This window comes from Hyaena hyaena, unplaced genomic scaffold (genome assembly GCF_003009895.1).
Source record: "Hyaena hyaena isolate Hyena2069 unplaced genomic scaffold, ASM300989v1 scaffold_34, whole genome shotgun sequence".
Taxonomy (NCBI): Eukaryota; Metazoa; Chordata; class Mammalia; order Carnivora; family Hyaenidae; genus Hyaena; species Hyaena hyaena.
In genome coordinates this window covers 3,557,612-3,576,556 of record NW_024080665.1, presented here as the reverse complement: position 1 = coordinate 3,576,556, position 18,945 = coordinate 3,557,612, and the positions used below count along the sequence as shown (strand labels likewise).

The 18,945-nt window shown below is 39.7% G+C and overlaps 1 protein-coding gene across 6 annotated transcripts in view; it reads left to right on the top strand.

The window, feature by feature from the left end:
- GDPD4 (glycerophosphodiester phosphodiesterase domain containing 4) overlaps positions 1 to 18,945 on the top strand; it is a 155,173-nt gene that overhangs the window by 16,756 nt on the left and 119,472 nt on the right. For all 6 annotated transcript variants that reach the window (XM_039228674.1, XM_039228676.1, XM_039228672.1 and 3 more), the window contains 3 exons: positions 2,509 to 2,612; positions 7,299 to 7,392; positions 16,372 to 16,431. In XM_039228674.1, coding sequence (XP_039084605.1) covers positions 2,509 to 2,612; positions 7,299 to 7,392; positions 16,372 to 16,431 — 258 coding nt within the window. The remainder of the gene's footprint in view (positions 1 to 2,508; positions 2,613 to 7,298; positions 7,393 to 16,371; positions 16,432 to 18,945) is intronic.

The window sequence follows — 18,945 nt, the reverse complement described above, 5'->3', positions numbered from 1 at the left end:
TAGATAATTCCTAAGGTGCCTAGAAAATTCTCAAGGCTCCATTCTGCTCAAAGAAAGGAGTATAGTATATAGCATAAGAACTAAAATCTTGGGACTCCTGGGTGGCTCAGTTGGTGAAGCATCCAACTTCGGCTCAGGTTATGATCTCAGGGTTTGTGGGTTTGAGTCCCACATCAGGCTCTATGCTGACAGCTCAGAGCCTGGCGCCTGCTTTGGATTCTGTGCCCCTCCCCTGCTCACACTCTCTGTCCTTCAAAAATAAACATTTAAAAAAGAATTAAAAGAAAAAAAATTAAAAAGAAGAACTAAAATCTTGTGTTTTGGGAAGAGACTACCTGGCTTCACCACTGACTATCTCCAAATTAGAGCTTTACCACTGTGTTCCCTTGGGCAAGTTACTTCACATCTGGTGCTTTAGATTCCTCATTAGAATATTGGAGATGGTAATAACAGTACCCACCAATGGGATTTGTTGTGGGGATGGAAGAGGTAATATGTGGGAAACACTTAGAATTGTGGTTGGCACACAGTTAGCACTCAATAAATGTTAGCTGTTTTATTACTCTTCTTGGAGCCATGGACTTGTGGAACCGATCTTTCACATACAGAAATATTGGTACAAGGGATTGTGGGTAGGGGGAATGAGGTGGTCAGATGTCAAGGGATAGAGAAGCACAGTGGTGTGTTTAGGGGAAAACAAATTTCCATTGTTGAATTAGGGACATGTAAAACAATGGTAAGCTGGGTCGGAAAGGAGTATTTTGATCAGATTATGAAACATCTTTGTGTCAAGCTAAAGTATTTGAATTTTCTCTTGTAAACTGTGTGGAGCCTTTGAAAATGAGCAAGAGTAGCAACAATGAGAATCTATTATAAAATAAGGAAATTGATTTATTCAATAAAAACAAGTTTGTGGAACATTTACTACATCCCACAGTGAATAAGACAACTAAGGCCTCCAGCCCTCCTGCAGCGTACAATCTAGGCGGATGCATTAGTGAATAGACAATAAATGAGGAAAGATATTTTAGGGAGTGATAAGAGCTTTGAAGATAATAAATAGGAAAATGTGTTAGAAGCTGGAATGGGAGAGTGGTTAGGGAGGAGCTCTTTGAAAAAGTGTCACGTGGGCTATCTCCTAATAGAGAGGTAGAGTCAGCTGCGTAAACCTCTGGGGGCAAAAGTTTTCCAGGCAAAAGGACCAGAAAGTATGAAGCTCTTGAGGTGGAAACAAATTTGGTCATGTTCTAGAGACAGAAGGCCAATGTGGCTGGAGTTCAGAAATGGAGTGTATAGAATGGGATGAGGTCAGGAATGGACAAGGGTTGACCATGGAGGATCTCATGGGCCACGTCAGGCAGTTTGAATGCTCTGGAGGGTTTTGAGCAGGAGACAACATCATCTGATAGAGCCTTTTAAAGGTCCACACAAGGTTTAGTAGAGAATAAGACCTGAGTCAGAGATCCTGTACTATTTATCTTCCTAAACTCAAAGTTGTGCCTTGATAGCTGTAATCTCTCTCACCTTTTTGGAATACAGTCTCTACATTTTCCATTTGATTTCTTTATTTTTACTTTTCATGATAATAACCATAATTTAGGCAGAGCAGGGATTGCCGTGTCCAGTTCAAAGATTACAGATTAAAGGCAAAATTTCTTATTCATGTGATACATAACTGTTAAGATTATACCTCAGGTAGCAATCCAAGCCTAATATTCCTAGGAGGGGCTTGGCAACCTCTGGTATGGCTGGTTTGTGGTGTGACTTTCCATGTAGGGGGTTGCCTTCAACGCTGTTTGAATACCTCCTCTGTAAAGATCTCCTCCATCCTGCCTTTAGGCTCAGAGATCTAGGCCTTGGCCCTGCCACTTCTTGGGTGTGCGACCTTGAGTCAATTACTTTACCTCTCTGAGTTTTAGTTCTTCTGCAAAGTGAGGTTAACAATATCTAACTTACATGGCTGTTATTGAAATATTAAGCAGAATGAAAGTAGTTTGTGAAATTTCTAGCATTGTACTGGCAAAAAGAAGTTATTCCAGAAAAGCCTTGTTTCTTAACCTGTCCTCTGTCCCCCAGATTTGGGTAGATAAGTGGCTAGATGAATCAGTGGATGATGAGTGAATGAATTACTCAATGAACGAGTAACCAAACATTTGGTAGATGAAGAGGTGGATAAATGCAACAGATGATTGTTAGGGAACAGCTACACTTAAGGAACTGTGCTAGATATTGGCAGGGTAGAGGTGTGTAACAGAAGTTCCTTTCCCTCAAAGAAGAAACTGTCTCACCAAATACAAATATGTAAGCATGTCATTGGGGTTAAGTGTAATAAATGTTACAAATAGACTTATACAAAATTCCATACGGATAAAGAGAATACAGTGTTGATTCCAGCCTCCAGAGGGTAATGAACTGCAACTATACAGAACTTTGACAAGTATATACAGATATTGGTGAGGTGACATGGATAAATGGATTTAATTTATGCTTCTTTCTTTCTCTTCCCAGAAAGAGAAAATTTTTTACCCGTGTCTGATTATTTCATTTCTCCTGTCTGTGGTTTTGCTGTTCGTGTGGATAGAAACCTCAAATGAATACTTTGGCTTTGACTGGTGAGTTTCATGTTTTGTATTTTCATTTGTATAGAGGCTTTCTGGTTTGCTGGCCACCAAAATTGTATCTCAGGCTGAAAAGATCTGGTAGCGTAAGAGGGAGGATGGACAAAATTGGGCTTTCCACAGTGGGTGGATGAGATGCCTAACTCTGGGATGGAGGAAGAATGCTCAGCACCCTCACTTATTATGTTTACCTTCCACCTGTGCTCACTCTCACATTTAGACCAAATCTGGTTCAGTGGGAAGCTTTCTCTGTTTTTCCAGTATCCCCAGTATTTATTCAGATGATTCCCTGACACCTTGTTCCTCAGTCTTTTTGTCTGGATTGCTGATGCCTACACTAGTTGGTTTCATGATCTCTCTCCACCAACCCTCAGGTCTCTGCCTCACCTCTGGCCTCTGCCCCTTCCTTCTGTCATTAGGGAGCTTCCTAGGACTGTTAACACAATAGTGGGTCCTTCTTCGCACCCTTTCATGGCCAAACTCTTCATCCTGGACTGCTCCCAGGCTTGCAGTTTCTCTGGCTTGATGGTTGCACATCTTACCCATTATTTGGTATTTTGGGGAGAAAGGGGGATATTTGGATATGAGGCTTCTTTAAAAAATGGAATACTGTTTCATTTTACCTTTATGGAAGTAAAATATGGTTTGTTTTAAATGCAGAAAATTAGAAAATATAAAAATTGGCTTCTCTGAGGGGGCTAATGTCAGTTTAAGTTCCTTGCAGGCCACTTGGCCGAGCAAAATGGATGTTGAGGCAGCAGTACCATGGACTAGTTTAGCTAAATGCTTGACCTAGTGATAGACAGACACAGATTCAGTTGTTTGTGTGTATCCTCATGGGTTTCAGTCCACTCTTATGTGTTTCAGTTTGTTCTTGTGGGTTCTGGTTTGCTCATTATAGATTTTAGTTCTCTCATATGTCAGTTTCAGTTTTCCTTCCCAACTGCTGTCCTGAGTTCTAGCAACTTTAGGCCAAATGTCAGAGCAGATGTAACAGACCTATATAGCCTTCTCTAGTGGCTTCTCTAACAGCATAAGGTCTGATTCCTACAATAAATCCTTTACTGACTGATCCCAGACCAATAAAATGTTTTAATCATTTTGGAAAAGTTCTCAGACACTCTCTTTTCAGATATTGTTTTTACTCAATTTTTTTAATCACCTCTACCTTTGGAACTTCAATTTTATGTATATTAGACCTTCTTTCTTTATCCCCAAGTGTCTTACTTTTCTCTGTTTTTTTTTTGTATATTTGTTCACGTGTCTCTGTTTCATTCTTGATGTTTTTTTCTGACCTATTTTTGTTTAACAAATTCTTTTATTTTTTTTTTAATTGGTCTCTTTTTAAATAGTTCTATACTGAAATTCTTAATTTTGTCAGAGTCTAAACATTTTAAGGATGTGTATTTAGAAGACTGTGTCTAATACCTTTTTTACCTAGATGTGTTGAAGATCATTTTATATTGTCGTCTCTTTAGGCTTTCACTAATGTGACCTCCTATCGTTGCATGCCTGATTGTTTTGCTTGAGTGCAATATTGTATGTAAAAAGTTGTATAGGTAATTTGAGACCTTGAATTACATGATGTTCTCTCAGTTACTCTGACAGATAACATCATGTATTAGCAAATCATGTTCACCTTACTCCCGTATTATGCATTTGAATTGTTCAAAGCTACAGTTCAGTCCGTCAGAAGCAGTCTATTTCTGGTTTGTGCTTATTCCTAGAATTTAGCCCTAAAAGGTCCTAAATCAAAGTGTATAGTGTTTATCAGATTGCCCTTCCCATCTTTTTGTCCTCCTAGCCCTGCAAGATACAAGAAACCCTCCTTCCTCTATTTGAGACACTTCTTTGAGAGAAAAAGCACCCAAATGACAGGTTATGTATGTGGATTTTCCTCTCTTACTTGGATGTTGGTTCCATAGTTCTTCACTGCTTATTGGCTCCCTGATGTCTTCATTTAGATTTTAAAGAACATATTATCCAGCTTTTTAAATTGTTGTTACTTTTAGCTAGAGAGAGGTAGAGCATAGTTTTTGATGGGATAGCTATCACTTCCCTTTTTCCCCCACGTGTGTTGTGGGGTTGGACATGTCTCCCCATTCCTTATGTTACGTGAAAGTTCCTAGTGTCTCACTACAAGGTGTCTTTTGCCCCCCTCGGAATTACTGTCAAGTGACAATTAATTGGTGGTACTAATATAAAGCATGTGGTATGTAGGAAATATATTTGGAGAAGATTCAAGAAAGCTGCATCTTGCAGCTATGGGAAAGCTGAGAAGGGATCCTAGAAGGTCTCTTTAAGCATTAGTGCAGCAAATGTGGATTTAGGTGAGGAGGTTGCATTGATTTGGCCACCCTAAAAAGACTTTCTCTCTTCAATGAGAAGGCCTTCACCCAAAAGGAGAATGTGATTATGCTGCTAAGGGGATATAAAACAAATGGCCCAAAGCAGGGAGAAAACTGTTTGAAAATACTAAGTTAGAAGAAGCCTGGATTGGACAGTCCATGTGGAGTGAGACTACTGTATATTCCCAGCAACTGTATGTTTCCAGATTAAAGGAGTGAGGACCATGAAAGACTTCCTTTTTAAATTCCCACTGATGTGTAGGCAATCACTTAAGCTAACTCCTTTTCATTCTTCTCACTCCCTTCTGTTATCTACCCCCACCACATGCACACACCGCCACCAAGAGTGAGTACAGATGAATGGGACAGGAGGAGGTAGAAAAGGGAGAGAGAGAAATAAACTGCAGCTCTTCCTTTGCCTGAAGTTCACAGCAGATAGATTGAACTAATAATATTTATGTGTGATTGAATATACAAAATAAGGTTGAAAGGAAGTAAAAAAAAAAATCTAATGTAGCCAGAGAAATGATTAGAAAAGGTAGAGGCACCATCAAATGGCAAACCTTAACTTTCCATTCTCACTTGAAAGCAAAGTCAGTGTCGCTTCTTGGTTGAGCTGTTTCATTAATCCTTTGGCTGTATCTAGACTGATAGTAAGTCCATCTTTCATTTTTTCCCCAAGAACTTAATTTGTTTTGATTGTCTCTGTGTTCATACTAAAATATCATATTCTTGGGGCACCGCTAAGTGGCTTAGTCAGTAGAACATGTGACTCTTGATCTTGGGGTTGTAAGCTCAAGCCCCACTTCGGGTGTAGAGATTACTTAAAATCTTTTTGGGGTGCCTGGGTGGCTTGGTTGGTTAAGTGTCGGACTTAAGTGTCTATGCTGACAGCTCAGAGGCTGGAGCCTGCTTCGAATTCTGTGTCTCCCTCTCTCTCTGCCCCTCCTCTGCTCACATTCTGTTTCTCTCTCTCCTTCCAAAATAAATAAACATTAAAAAAAAATTTTAAGGTAAAAAATAAAATCTTTTAAAAAAACCCCAAAGCATCATATTCTTGTTACATGGATGATAGTCCTTCCTTTATTTCTCTAAACATCTTAAGTATATCTATTTTGTGATTGTTTTCTGATTGTGCTATTCTATTCTCTTAAGTGCAAGTTTTCTATTTGTTGGCTTTATTGGATTCGTTTCCTGACATTATTTGATGCTTTCAGATTTCCAGTTGTGAGTTCATCTTCTACAGAATACTATTCCCAGTGTCTTGATTTGGGATAGCTCTCTCTGGGATGGCTGCTTGCCTGTTTCTTTCTTTTTGGTGTGCCTTACAGCCCGTGAGGAAAGAGAACTTTCTTTCTTGTTTTTAATGTGGTTATATGTTCACTAATTTAAATTTTATATTCTTAAAATATAATTTCTCCAGGTTTTATATGAAAAGAAGGTAATTCCTGTTATCTGGAAATGAGTCCAAATTATTTGACATATAATACATAGACCAATATAACACTGTTTCTCTTAGCATATTATTAGCAACTTTCGCTCATAACATACTTTAGGAACAGAACACATTCGACCTGTTTTTAAAGGGCCCAAATCTCTTAGCTCTAGCATAGAGCCATTAATATGGTGGCTATGATGGTAGCTCTATACGAAAACATACCTGCAAATGGACAAGGAACCTGCCAAAATGGAAAATATTAATTTTATTAAGGTGGTGAACTTATGGATGGCTTTTTCTCTTTTGTAATTGCAGAATTTCTGTATTATTATATTGATTTTCTAAAAGAGGATATGATTTTTGAGCATATATTCTAAATAACGTTAAAAAATCATACCACTTATATAGAACCCTGCTAAAGTGCCCAGTTGACTATAGGATAAAGTTAAAACTTTTCAACTAAATATCTCCAGAGCTCTTCACAGATCTCTTCTCAGATTGCTTCTCTTATCTCCTTCCATTTTCTTTTTTTTTTTTTTTAAATTATCTTGCTCCATTTTTTTATTTTTGAAATTTTTTTTTTTTTTTTTTATTTCTAGGAGAGAGAGAGAGAGACAGCGTGAGCAGGGTAGGGTCAGAGAGAGAGGGAGTCACAGACTGAAACAAGCTCCAGGCTCTGAGCTGGCAGTCAGCACAGAGCCCGACGCGGGGCTCGAACCCACGAACTGCGAGATCATGACCTAAGCGAAAGTCGGACGCTTAACCGACTAAGCCACCCAGGCGCCCCTCTCCTTCCATTTTCTTAAGCCTCATCTATCCAGTCTTGTTCCCTACCCTTGACACAGACACTACTAATTTCTGCTATATTTTAAGGATTGAAACACATTTTTGCAGGGTTATTTTTCTAGGTACAGGATACTGGTTCTTTTGGTCCATTGTTTTGCTGAGTTTATTTGGGATCCTGACTGCCTACTCTTCATTGCTGGTGGTGAGTAATGTTCCATTGCTATTGGTGAGTAATGTTTCACATTTCTCCTGCTGTGTTCCTGAGTAGCCACATGAGGTGCTCCTGTCTGGGATGGTATCCAGTTGGTTCTGGGAGCCTTCAGAACCCAAAATTATTCTTGTATTAGCAGAGTTGGGGGTTACATCAGCTACCTGAATCTTAGGCACAAAGGATGGATGGAGGAAAAAAAGGCTTGTGCTACTTGAGGATCTGTCTTACAATCTTCCCTTTGAAAGGGTGAGAGAACATTCTTTTTCTAGTCTTGTTTCATAACCTATTTTTTGGTTCATTTACTGTTGTTACTTTAAACACTCACAGATTCATATTAGCTGTACCTTTACATGTTGAACTATCTCATTTCATATATCATTGTCTAAGAATCAGTCTTTCTGGGCCTTACAAATTAGGTAGTTTATCAAACCTATTCTGATGTGCAAATGCTAGTCCTCAAGAGGAGGGTTAAGATGGCAAAGGAGTAGGATGACTGTAAGCTTGCCTCCTCCCCCAGTCAGCTAGATAAATATCAAATCATTCTGAACACCTAAAAAATCAATCCGAAGTCTTAGCAAAACTGAAAATCTGCAAACCAAAAATCACCTGTGGAAGGTAAGAACTGCAGAGTTGATTTGTGGGAGAAAAGAGCTGAGAGCTCTCTGGTAGGGAGAGATCCCAATTGGAAAGAGGTGAGCTAAGAGTGAAGAAAACGAAGTGAAAATACGCACAGGGAACTGCACAAGAAAACTGTTTCCCAAAACCATTGACCAGGGGAAAGGAGAAGGTTTCAGTACCACCAGTTTTTTTGTTTTTTGTTTTTTTTATAAATAGTGGAGAGCAGAGTCTGAAGTTGCAGGACTCAGCACCTGGTCATGCTCTGGCAAGGAAGCAGGGTAGAACCTCAGGTATGGCCAAGCGAGGTCTGAGGATCCCCTCGGTCACATGAGAAGAAGCAGTTCCCATGCCTCGGAGTGCATTTGGTAGAGGCAATTTGGCCTACCCATGGGCAAAAGACTGGATAGGCACCGTACAGCTGCCCCGTCCCCAGGATAGGAACAAAAATGTCAGCTGAGGACAGCAAACCCTGGCACTGGCTGTGTGCTGTGATTTACCATAAACTCTGAACTGCTACCACTGTGTGGTCATGTAACTGTTTCATGGGAAAAGCCGGCACAGACCATGGTACAGCAAAACCATCCCCCAGAGAATCAGAGTGGGTCAGAGCCATGCGGGTCTCTGAGCTCTGGAATTTTGAAACACATTCTGAGATAAAACCCAGGCAGTACCACCTAGTAGGTGGATAGTATGGACACAGACAGGGTGAAAGGCAGGGATCTGATGGAAGCTGGCGACACAGGAGGTGTTTGATTGTGCATCTGTGAGGGTGGGAACTTCCCACTCCTGAGACTAGAGAGTGGGGTGAAGACATTTTCACCAACTAGCCCACCAGCACTGATTGACCTCAGTGGGCTGAACAGCTCCACCAAGTGAAGAATGGAGCCATTAAAGCAAGCCCTGCCCCTCTGGAGCCTTCAAGCACGTCTCCACCAGCGCAAATCCACCTGAGAATCAGAACAGAGGGCCCCTCTCCCAAAAGAACAGGACAAACATCTTCCACTCACTAAGTCTAATGATCATAGAGTGCTGCAAAGTTTCAGCTGTAGGGGAAACAGGATCTAACTTCCTTTGGGTTTTTTATTTGTGTGTTTTGTTTGTTTGTTTTTCCCCCTTGGATAAGGAAAGGGCAATTTTTATTATTTTTTTAATCTTTAATTTTTCATGTTTTTCTATCAAGCTTCTCTTTAAATATTTTAAAAATTATTTAAACTTTTTTTTTTTTTCTGAGAGAGCATGTGTGAATGGGGGAGAGGGTCAGAGAGCAAGAAAGAGAGAATGTCAAACAGGCTCCATGCTCAGTGTGGAGCCTGACATGGGCTCAATCCTACAACCCTGGTGTCATGACCCAAACTGAAGTCAAGAGTCAGACACTCAACTGAGACACCCAGGCACCCTATCAAGGATGCTTCTCTTCACAAACAAACCAAAACTAGGATCTAGCTTCATTATTATTTTTAAATTTTTATTTTATTATTTTTCTTATTTTGCCTCCAAAATGACAAGATAGAGGAATTCACCCCAAAAGAAAGAACAGGAAAAATGACAACCAGAGATTTAATCAATACAGATGTAAGTAATTGTCTGAACTAGAATTTAGAACAATTATAAGGATTCTAGCTGGGCTTGAAAAAAGCATAGAACACTCTACAGAATCCCTTATTGCAGAGATAAAAGAGCTGAAATCTAGTCAGGCTGAAGTTAAAAATGCTACAACTGAGATGTGAACTTGAATGGATGCCATGACAGTGAGGATGGATGCAGAGCAAGAATGAATTAGTGATATGGAAGATAAATTATGGAAAATAAGCTGAAAAGAAGAGGAAAACAAAGGTAATGAATCCCAAAGGTAGACCTAGGGAACACAGCAACTTATAAAAAGGGAATAGCATTCATAAAATAGGAGTCCCAGAAGATGAAGAGAGAGAAAAAGGGGAAGGACGAAGGGGCGCCGAGGTGGCTCGGTCAGTTACGTGTTCGACTTTGGCTCAGGTCATGATCTCACAGTTCATGAGTTCGAGCCCTCATCTGGCTCTGTGCTGACAGGTCAGACTCTGGAGCCTGCTTTGGATCCTGTGGCTCCCTCTCCTTCTCTCCCCTTCTCCCACTCACACTCTGTCTCTTTCCCTCTCAAAAATAAATAAACATTAAAAAATTTTTAAAAAACTAAAGGAGGTCATGACCAACCAGCTCTGCAAGAAATATTAAGAGAGATTCTTTGAGTGGGGGGAGTAAAAGACCAAAAGCAACAAAGACTACAAAGAGATAGAGAAAATCACTAGAAACACCAACTTTAAAGGTAACACAATGACAACTCATATTATTCAGTAATCACCTTGAATGTAAATGAACCAAATGCTCCAATCAAAAGACATAGCATAGCAGAATGGAGAAAGAAAACAAGATCTGTCTATATGCTGCCTACAGGGTACTCATTTTAGACCTAAAGACACCTGGAGATTGAAAGCGAGGGGATGGAGAGCCATCTATCATGCTAATGGATGTCAAAAGAAAGCCAGAATAGCCGTACTTAGACAAACTGGATTTTAAAACAAAGATGGTAACGAGATGAAGGACATTATATCATAATTAAGGGGTGTATCCATTAAGAAGATCTAACAATGGTAAATATGCCCAACTTGGGAGCCCCCAAATATATACATCAGTTATGAACAAATGTAAAGAAACTCATTGATAATAATACAGTAATGGTAGGGGACTCTAACACCCCACTTCTATTAATGGACAGACCATCTAAGCAGAATATCAACAAGGAAAGAATGTCTTTGAAGACACACTGTACCAGATGGACTTAACAAGATATATTCAGAACATTTCATCCTAAAGCATCAGAATGTATAGTCTTTTCAAGTGAATATGGAACATTCTCCAAAATTGATCATATACTGGGTCACAAATCAGCCTCAATAAATACAAAAATATTGAGATCATACCATGCATATTTTCAAACCACAATGCTATGAAACTTGAAATCAACCATAAGAAAAAATCTGGAAAGACCACAAATACATGGAGGTTAATGAACATCCTACTAAATTATGAATGGGTTAACCAGGAAATGAAAGAAAATTTTTAAAAAATACATGGAAGCAAATGAAAATGAAATTACCACAGCCCAAAACCTCTGGTATGCACCAAAGGCAGTCCTAAGGGGGAAGTATACTGAAATAAAGTCCTACCTTAGGAAACAAGAAAAGTCTCAAATACACACTCTAAACTTACACCTGAAGAAGCAAAAAATAGGAACAGGAAATAAAGCCTAAAGCCAGCAGAAGAAGGGAAATAATAGACTAGAGCAGGAAAAAAAAAATGACATAGAAACAAACAGGAAACAGAAAAGATCAATGAAACTAAGAGCTGATTTTTTGAAAGAATAAACAAAATTGATAAGCCTTAGCCAGGCTTATCCAAAAGAAAAGGGAGGACCCAAATAAAATCACTAATGAAAGGGGAGAGATCACAACCAATAGCACAGGAATACAAACAGTCGTAAGATAATATTATGAAAAATTATATGCCAACAAATTGGACAGTCTGGAAGAAATGGATAAATTTGGAGAAACATGCAAACTACCAAAACTGAAACAGGAAGAAATAGAAAATTTAACAGGCCAGTAAAGAAATTGAAACAGTAATCAAAAGTCTCCCAACAAACAAAAATCCAGGGCCAGATGGCTTCACAGGGAAATTTTACCAAACATTTAAAGAAGAAGGGGGGAAATGGTGGGGGAAAGGGAGAGAGGCAAACCATGAGAGACTCTTGAATGCTGACAAAAACTGAGGACTGATGGATGTGGGGGGGAGGAGGGATGGGCATGGAGGAGGGCACTTGTGGGGATGAGCACTGAGTGTTATGTGGAAACTAATTTGACAATAAACTATTTGTAAAAAAAAAAAAAAAAAAAAAGTGTTATATATCTCTTCTTCTCAAAGTATTCCAAACAATAGAAATGGAAGGAAAACTTCAAAACTCATTCTACAAGGCCAGCATTACCTTGGTTCCAAAACCAGACAAAGACTCCCCTAAATTTTCAAGCCAATATCTCTGATGAAGGAAGATACACAAATTCTCCGTAAGACTCTAGCAAATTGAATTCAACAGTAAATTGAAAGAATTATTCACCACAATCAAGTGTGATTTTTTTCCTGGCTGTAGGGCTATTTCAGTATTCACAGATCAATCAACATGATACACCACTTTAATGAAGGATAAGAACCATATGATCCTGTCAATGCAGAAAAAGCATTTTACAAAATACAGCATCCATTCTTGATAAAAACCCTCAAGAAAGTAGGGATAGATGGAATGTACTTCCACATCATAAAGGCTATATACAAAAGACCCACACCTAATATCCTCAATGAGGAAAAAATGAGAGCCTTTCCCCTATGGTTAGGAACAAGACAAGAATGTCCATTCTTACCATTAACATTTAACACTGTATAGAAAGTCAGTCTCAGCAATCAGACAACAAAAAGAACAGCCAACAAATTGGCAAGGAAGAAGTCAAACTTTCACCATTTGCAGATGACAATGCTCTACGTAGAAAACCAGGAAGACCACCAAAAAAATTGCTAGAGCCAAGACATGAATTCAGCAAAATCTCAGAATATAAAATCGACATGCAGAAATTTGTTGCATTTCTATACACCAATAACGAAGCAGCAGAAAAAGAAATCAAAGAATCAGTCTCCTTTACAACTGCATGAAAATCAATAAGATACCTAGGAATAAACTTAAAGAATTAAAAGATCTGTACTCTGAAATCTATAGAATACTTCTAAAAGAAATTTAAGAGGACACAAAGAAATGGAAAAGCATTCCATACTCATGGACTGGAAGAACAAACATTGTTAAAATGTCTATACTACCCAAATTAGTACATTTAATGCATTCCCTACCAAAATACCACCAGCATTTTTCATAGAGCTAGAATGAACAATCCTAAAATAGGTATGGAACCACAAAAGACCCTGAATAGCAAAGCAATCCTGAAAATGAAAAGCAAAACTGGAGGCACCATGATTCTGGATTTTAAGCTGTATTTTAAAGCTGTAGTCATCAAGACAATATGGCACAAAAACAGACACATAGATCAATGGAACAAAATAGAAAATTCAGAAATGGACCCGCAGCTCTATGGTCAACTCATCTTCCACAAAGCAGGAAAGAATATCCAATGGAAAAAGACAATCTCCTCAGCAAATGGTGTTGGGAAAACTGGACAGTAACACAGAAGAATGAAATTGGACCACTTTCTTTCACCATACACAAAAATAAAATCAAAATGGATGAGGAGCCTAAATGTGAGACAGGAAACCATCAGAATCCTAGAGGAGAAAACAGGCAGCAACCTCTTGACCTCAACCAGAGCAACTTCTTACTAGACATGTCAGGGCAAAGGAAACAAAAGTGAAAATGAACTTTTGGGACTTCATCAAGATAAAAAGCTTCTGCACAGTGAAGGAAACAATCAACAAAACTAAAAGGCAGCCTGTGGAATGGGAGAAGATATTTGCAAATGCCATATCTGATAAAGGGTTAGTATCTAAAATATATAAAGAATTTATCACATTCAACACCCAAAAAACAGATAATCCAGTTAAGAAATGTGCAGAAGACATGAATAGACACTGTTCCAAAGAAGACATGACAAGATGTTGTGTGACAGGCACATAACAAGATGCTCAACATCACTCACCATCAGGGAAATACAAAGCAAAAACCATGTTGAAATAATACTTCATATATTTCAGAGTTGCTAAAATTAACAACACTAGAAACAACAGGTATTGGCGAGAATGCAGAGAAAGGAGAACTCTTTTGCACTATTGGTGGGAATGCAAAGTGGTGTAGCCACCCTGGAGAACAGTATGGAGGTTCCTCAAAAAGTGAAAAATAGTACTACCCTAAGAGCCCTAAGATCCAATAATTGCACTACTAGGTATTTTCCTAAAGGATACAAAAACGCAGATTCGAATGGGTACATGCACGTTGATGTTTATAGCTGCATTATCAGCAATAGCCAAACTGTGGAGAGAACCCAAATGTACATTGACTGATGAGGGGGTGAAGAAGATGTAGTATATATATTTACAATGGAATATTATTCAGCCATCAAAAAGAATGAAATCTTGCAATTTACAATGTTGTGGATGTAGCTTGAATGTATTATGCTAAGTGAAATCAGTCTGAGAAAGACAAATGCCATATGATTTCACACATGGTGTAATTTAAGAAATAAAACCAATGAACATATGGGGTGTAGAGAAAAAGGGAGAGGGAAATAAACCTTAAGAGACTTTTATAGATAGAGAATAAACAGGGTTAATGGAAGGAGGTGGGTGGGGGATGGGCTAGATAGGTGATGGGCATTAAGGAGGGCACGTGTTATGATGGGCACTGGGTTGTACATGTAAGTGATGAATCACTGAATTCTACCCTGAAACCAATATTTCTCTGTATTTTAACCAACTGGAATTAATTTTTTTTGAAAAGAAAAACACAAAACTACCAAATGCTAGTCCTCTAGTCTAGGAGCTGAGTATATTTTAGCAAGTCTTTCGGCAATATCGACCCTGTCTCTGTTGCTGACATAGGAGCATAATGTGGCATGAGAAATTCAGGCCAGGCAAGAGAAAAGTCTGTAAAAGTGGAAAGCTTATGAGAGGAGAGTTTTCAGGTAATATGGGTTTTCCACTGTGTCCTTACATACATATGTTTCTGTGATTTCAAAATTCCTTAATTTTTTCAGTGTTTACTTATTGAGAGAGAGAGAGAGAGAGAGAGACAGAGTGTGAGTGGAGGAGGGGCAGAGAAAGGGAGACACACACTTTGAAGCAGGGTCCAGGCTCCATGCCATCAGCACAGAGCCTGACGTGGGGCCCAAACCCACAGACTGCGGGCTGCAAGATCATGACCTGAGCCGAAGTCTGTAGCTCAACCGACTGACCCACTGAGGCATCCCAATTTCCTTTCTGGTGCAGAAAAGCCCCACACCCCAAATCCATTGCCATTTGCATTTTTTTTATCAAACTTTTTTTTTTTTCAACGTTTTATTTATTTCTGAAAGACAGCCAGCATGAGTAGGGGAGGGGCAGAGAGAGAGAGGGAGACACAGAATCTGAAGCAGGCTCCAGGCTCTGAGCTGTCAGCACAGAGTCTGACACAGGGCTTGACCCCATGAGCTGTGAGATTATGACCTGAGCTGAAGTCGGCCACTTAACCAACTGAGCCACCAGCCGCCTCTATAACAGACTTTCTTTTCTGCCCTACGTCTTTTTGGATATAAGCCTGGATTTAAGCGGTAGCAACAAAAATGAACAAAGAGGAAAACCTGAGTTCTATTTCTGTCATTAGGTTACTTTGTAACCTTGGTCAAGTTATATAACCCTTTGAGCCTCAATATGTTTTCTTTCAAATGAGAATGATAACATTTAATAAAATGATATTTTATGGGACTGCATAAAGAACAAATGAAATAAGACACATAAAATTATTTTGATAAAAAGGTTAAGAGCTTTATAAAGTCCAATGCTCATTAACATCCTAAGCATCTGAGAGTTCTGATTTTGTTTGCGTCTCCATACTGACTTGGTGACTGGCTAGATTTACAACCAAATCTAACTAAGATTTATTGAGTAAATACCAGGGTTAACAACAGTGGCTAACAGTTATAACAATGGCATTGATTCCTCAAGAAAAAGTTTTTACATTTTTTAATGAAAAAAATTTTTTTGAGAGAGAAGAGCAAGGGAGCACATGCACGGGGGAGAGGTAGAGAGAAGGAGAGAGAGAATCCCAGGCAGGCTCTGTACTGTATGAGGGCTCAGTCACATGAACCATGAGATCATGACCTGGGCCAAAACCAAGGTCTCAGATGCTTAATTGACTCAGGCACCCCGAGAAAGAGCTTTTAAATAACCATTGGAAGGGCTGGCCCTTGCCCTCTCTCCTCTCCCAAGTGGGTCTAAGTCATACCAGGAATACAGTTCATCATAGGGAAAATAAATTGGTAGGAACTTGGGAAGGGTATCAGTATGGTGATTGCTATGAAATACCAGAGACAATAATAATTCTTGGGGTTGCTGGTGAAAGTTACGAATAGAAGGTGACATTTGAACTGCCTTTGAAGCATCAGTGGCATGGGGAGGGAGAGCTTTTCAGGCAGAGGAGCAGCTTGACAAAGTACTAGAGGCTGACAAGTGCAGGTGGAGCAAGAAGTGAATGTAGTGCTAGACTCTGAAGGGAATTGTGAGCTACAGAACAGCACTTTGGACAGCAACATGATGATTTCAAAATAACCTCCTTTTTCTTTTTTGCTTTTCCAGGTCCTTGGATTTTTGTTGATTTGGGAAGGGTATGAACTATACCTGCACTGGTGTCATAAGGTAGGACGCTGAACCTTTGTAGGAGACCTTGGGCCGGGACTGAATGTGCCTCTTAGGCACTCACGGCGAAGTAGAGTCACCCTTTCTTTCATTGTTCCTGTTAGAACGGATCTATTTACAGTGTTGTAATTGAAATCATTAAATTTCTAACATGTAACTGATTTACTGAAGGAACTGAACTCAAACTTTATTTTTTCTCACCACTTCTTGTTAAACTCCTTCTGTGACCCTGTTCTTCCCATCTCAACAACATCTTAGGCAAGCTCCAGTACTTTCTCAGTCCTTTAGAGAGTTTCAAGAACGTTCTTACTTCAGTCATTAAAAATTTCAGTTCATTGTAATAACCCAAACTTCAACATTATAAGACTTTTCCTCTCCTTTGGGCCTGACCCAGGCATGGAAGCCTGCAGTGATAGTGAGGGAGAGAGGAGATAGGAGACAGAACATGCTTCCACAAGGAGGGCAAGAGGGGCATCTGTAGTTGATGCTGGGCCAGGTCAATGCATAGTCGCTGACTATCTATCCCACAGGCTTTTCCTGTGTGTATTTCCAGAGAACTTGACAGCACTTCTCTTCGTGCAGAGATAGCCCCAGAAATTTCTCTTTTGAGGTCTTTTTGACCCTCCCTTAGTTTGGAGCCCTTTAAAATGACTCCCAAATGATGTCTCTCAGAGGATCATATCTGGTCCACAGAAAAGTAGCATCTTTACCCCAGCATCTGTGGACGTGCGGCTCATTTCCAACTAGCCTCCCTCAATGTGTTCTGGCGCAGGCTTGAGCAGCTCCAGCCACCGCATCTTGCTTTTTTATAGAGTCTTTTCAGGCATGACTTGATACCATTCTTTACTTTTCCTTAAACCCAGGAACATACCAGACTCTGAGTGGTCCCCTTAAATTTCCTCTATCTCAAATGAGAAGTATGAACCGGAATCGTAAATTTAAGAGTTATTAGAAAAGATCAAAATTGAAGTTGTAGGATCTCATAGGGAAAATATGTAGATTGAGAAGTAAAAAATTAGGCCTTATTGAGATCACCAACTGTTTTGGAGTTGGGATGCCATGATCAGTTAGTCACTGCCAAGAATCATGTGAAATCTAAAAGAGAAAACAAATGGGTGAATAGACAAAAAGCAAAGTCAGTCCAGTAAATGCAAAGAACAAACTGGTTTAAAAGGGAGGGAGGTGGGAGGTTGGGCAAAATGGGTGAAGGGGAGCGGGAGACACAGGCTTCCAGTTATGGAATGAGTAAGTCACAGGAATAAAAGGTACAGCATGGGGAATGTAGTTAGTGTTACTCTAACAGTGTTGCATGGTGACAGATGGTAGTTACGCTTGTGGTGAGCACAGCATAACATAGAGAATTGTTGAATCACTATGTGGTACACCTGAAACCAATATTGTGTATCAACCACACTCAATTTTTTAAAAAGGAATTCTTGTGAGTTACACCATTCTGGTTACCATTCTAGGCTTGTATTTTAGAAATCACGCTCACCTTGCCTCTGGCAGTTACTGCTGCTACTTGACCGCTGCCAGAGCAGGATCTCATTATTGCCTTTGAAATCAGGAAGCCAGTTTCACTGGCAGTTAACTCTCACCTTTATTCAGACATAGATGTTTAGCCACTACAGTGCTTTCCAAGGATACTGACTTTCCAAGGATCCTCATTAGGGTATTTTTCAGTGTGCTCTGAGACCTCGCATACAATATGATGGGGAATGGGTTACCTGAGCATAGGTGATAGCATTCCAGCAAACTTTTCTCAATAAATTTTTGGATTGTTTTTTCTATATTACACCAAGGAACGGCTGGCACGCCAATTTCATTAAGCATAGGCCACTAATGAGCCATGGTTTCAGATAACCAAACAGAACCACTTTGAGATGTGTAATACCTGGATTCTAGGGTATTCAATTCAGAATCTCTGGTAGGTACACTCATATCAATCAATTTAACCTGATCTAAAATTATCTTCTCTCCTTGTCTAGCACCCATAGGATTCATTCCCATACATATTCTACAGGGGTTTTGGTCAATTTAAATTAACAGAGCCTTTATTTTCTGAGGCATTCTGGGATCTAATTCCAGTTATGAGTCTCTAGGAGATGAGAGTGATGAAAGTGGGGTATGAGAAGAGTTGGCATCCCCTTGGAAGGTAACTTCCTTTGTTGGGTCTTCAAACCATGAAAAATTAGGACTGTCAAACTTGGGAGGAGAGACTGCTGCTATTAGCAAGGGAAATTCTGTAGGGCTTGGAGTTTCAGTTTTAGTATACTCAGAGTAAGCCTAGAAGGAAGGGGTTAGCATTAAGCCTATGACCTATTCCTCTTCTACCTGGGGATGCTTAGGGAGGAATGAATGACCTTGATCAAAACTTAATAGGGGCGCCTGGGTGGCTTAGTCGGTTAAGCGTCCGACTTTCGCTTAGGTCATGATCTCGCGGTTCGTGGGTTCGAGCCCCGCGTCGGGCTCTGTGCTGACTGCCAGCTCAGAGCCTGGAGCCTGTTTCAGTCT